Source organism: Alligator sinensis, unplaced genomic scaffold (genome assembly GCF_000455745.1).
Source record: "Alligator sinensis unplaced genomic scaffold, ASM45574v1 scaffold292_1, whole genome shotgun sequence".
Taxonomy (NCBI): Eukaryota; Metazoa; Chordata; order Crocodylia; family Alligatoridae; genus Alligator; species Alligator sinensis.
The window spans coordinates 908,534-910,802 of NW_005842509.1; the positions used below are offsets into that span (position 1 = coordinate 908,534).

Here is a 2,269-nt window from a genome sequence, read left to right on the forward strand (position 1 = left end):
TTTGCAGCAAATGGTGCCTATATTCTATCTGGTTTATAGATATTGATTTGTGTTCTTAGTCTCCCCTCTTCCTAAATTAAAGGCAAAGCACTTGGCAGATACTTTTTAATTCCCTCCACAGAACTTATCTGGCATGTGTCAAGAAAGGGGGGAAAAAAGGAAGGATGTCTTAAAACCATGACATGCTCACAAGTTGTTTTCCATTTAGGATAATGGCAGGAAAAGTGAAATGGGTAACTGACATAGAGAAGTCTGTGCTGATAAATAACTTTGAAAAGAGAGGATGGATTCAGGCAGCAGAAAATGAAGATTGGAATTTTTATTGGTAAGTACAATTACCGGTGGGGGCACATTTCTCACAGGAGGGCCACTCTCTCTCCAATCTCTCAGTCCTGATCCTCAAGGGAAATTTACACAACACTTCCCAGAGATGAGCCTATGAGCTCCATTTCATCAACCTCCTGGATACTAGAGACCATGGACTAAACATAGACATTGGATTTTTGATACATTATAATCTGCCTGGCAACTGACTCCCCAGCCCAGCCCCTGGCTTCTTTACTTTTCATTCCATCCAGGAAGAGCACACACCAACTGCTGAAACTTCCTTAGCCTGACGAAGGGTTTTTGAACCTGAAAGCTTGCTTAATAAATATTCTCCAACTATTTGGGTTGGTCTAATAAAAGATAATCAAATTCACCCAAGGAACCTTGTCTGCCTATGTCCTTAGACCAACACGGCTACAACCTAAACCCCTAATAACACCTGGGTATTTTTCAGCTTGTGACACACATTGCAAAGGTACTTTTCAATAAGTCAAGCAAGTGTAAAAATATATTAACATTATCAAAAGAATTAAGGTGCTGTGCAACTTAAATCTAGAATTAATTTGATGTAATACTTGTAAGGAAGTATGCCACTTAAATTGCCAGTGTTACACTTTGCAGGATTCCAGGGCCTTGATCCTTTGTTCAGACAGGTAGGAAAGTCTATTCAGTGTAGAGTCTGTGAAGACCCCATTGAAATCATTAAGACTTCCTAGGGCACAGAGCTACAGCTGTATGATTCTTGTTGTACAACATCAATCTTGGAGGTGGGCTTTTTGGATTATGGGTCTTTTGGGAAACCTGCCACCTCAGCACTTAGGTAATTTTTCTCCAGTAGCAGTAAAACTGCCTTACAGTGGTATGGCTTTACTGTATAGTTTTTTGGGAAGGCAGTACATGAGTCTACTCAAATTACATTATATGCCACAGACTTACAAAAAAAATTAGATGCACTTTTTACTTCCTTTGGAGAAAGTACCAGTGTGAGGTCAATTTTGGCCTTTTTTTTTGTCCTGTTCAGAGACTTTGACCATTGATGTTGCGGTAAGACTAGACATAATCTGGTAACACGAAATAATTTAGTCTCAAATGTTCTTCCTTGCACTTCTCTTCTGACTGTATGGTATGGGATTATATAGAAGTAGAAAGAAGCCACATTCCAAGGACGAGAATGAATGGTGGACCAAAACTGGTTAATAAAGTGGAAGGAAAATATTCTTTGACTTTGCATGTGGCATTGGTTTACTGAGTGAAATGCTGTCTTAAATCCACTTGTGAAATAGTTACAAAATCTGGCTTAAGCAACAGTTCTGGATCACGTCTTTTTTGATATGTAAATGAAGCAACATCCATTTGAATAAATTCTGGAACTTTATTACACTTACACTGCTTTCCTATTGCTTTTTATGCTGTCAGAATTGTTAATCTTTTTATCTAAATTGGTTACTAAAATTGGTTTGACTTGGCTTGGCTTGGTAATGGACACCTTGGCAATGCTTTTTGAGTATGATTTGAGTTTTACATGAGCTGCTCATGAAAACAGCTGTGGGATTTGTATTTACAGTATGTCATTCTCCTAAAATTAAAATTGCACAGCTGTAATGTAAATAATGGTAAATTCCAAATGCCACTGATCTGTGCCACCAAAATGAGATGCATCAGACCCTCCCTCTGGTTTTACAGGAGAAATCAAATAGTTAGAAATGATGATGTTTAATTTTCAATTCTGAACCTCTGAGTTAACAACTTGCTTGATATTCTCTTGTATATGTCTGCTTCAGTTCTGCTCAGTTCAAATTTTGGAAGTTTTTTTTAAAAAATGTTACAGTTACAGACTTTTATTTTTATAATAGAAATGCTGAGGTTCTGAAGAGTAAGTTAGATTCAGAGAGAGATGGTTACAACATTTGATCACGTATTGGTCATTTCCAAGTCCTGCTGA

General features: G+C 37.6%; 1 protein-coding gene across 5 annotated transcripts in view; it reads left to right on the forward strand.

Moving 5' to 3' along the window:
* TTLL1 (tubulin tyrosine ligase like 1) overlaps positions 1 to 2,269 on the forward strand; it is a 30,168-nt gene that overhangs the window by 4,376 nt on the left and 23,523 nt on the right. For 4 of the 5 annotated variants that reach the window (XM_025213200.1, XM_025213202.1, XM_006031533.3 and 1 more), the window contains exon 2: positions 209 to 325. The exons of the other annotated variant lie outside the window; for it this stretch is intronic. In XM_025213200.1, the coding sequence (XP_025068985.1) occupies positions 213 to 325 (113 nt within the window). In that variant the 5' untranslated portion in view covers positions 209 to 212. The remainder of the gene's footprint in view (positions 1 to 208; positions 326 to 2,269) is intronic. 5 annotated transcript variants of the gene reach the window in all.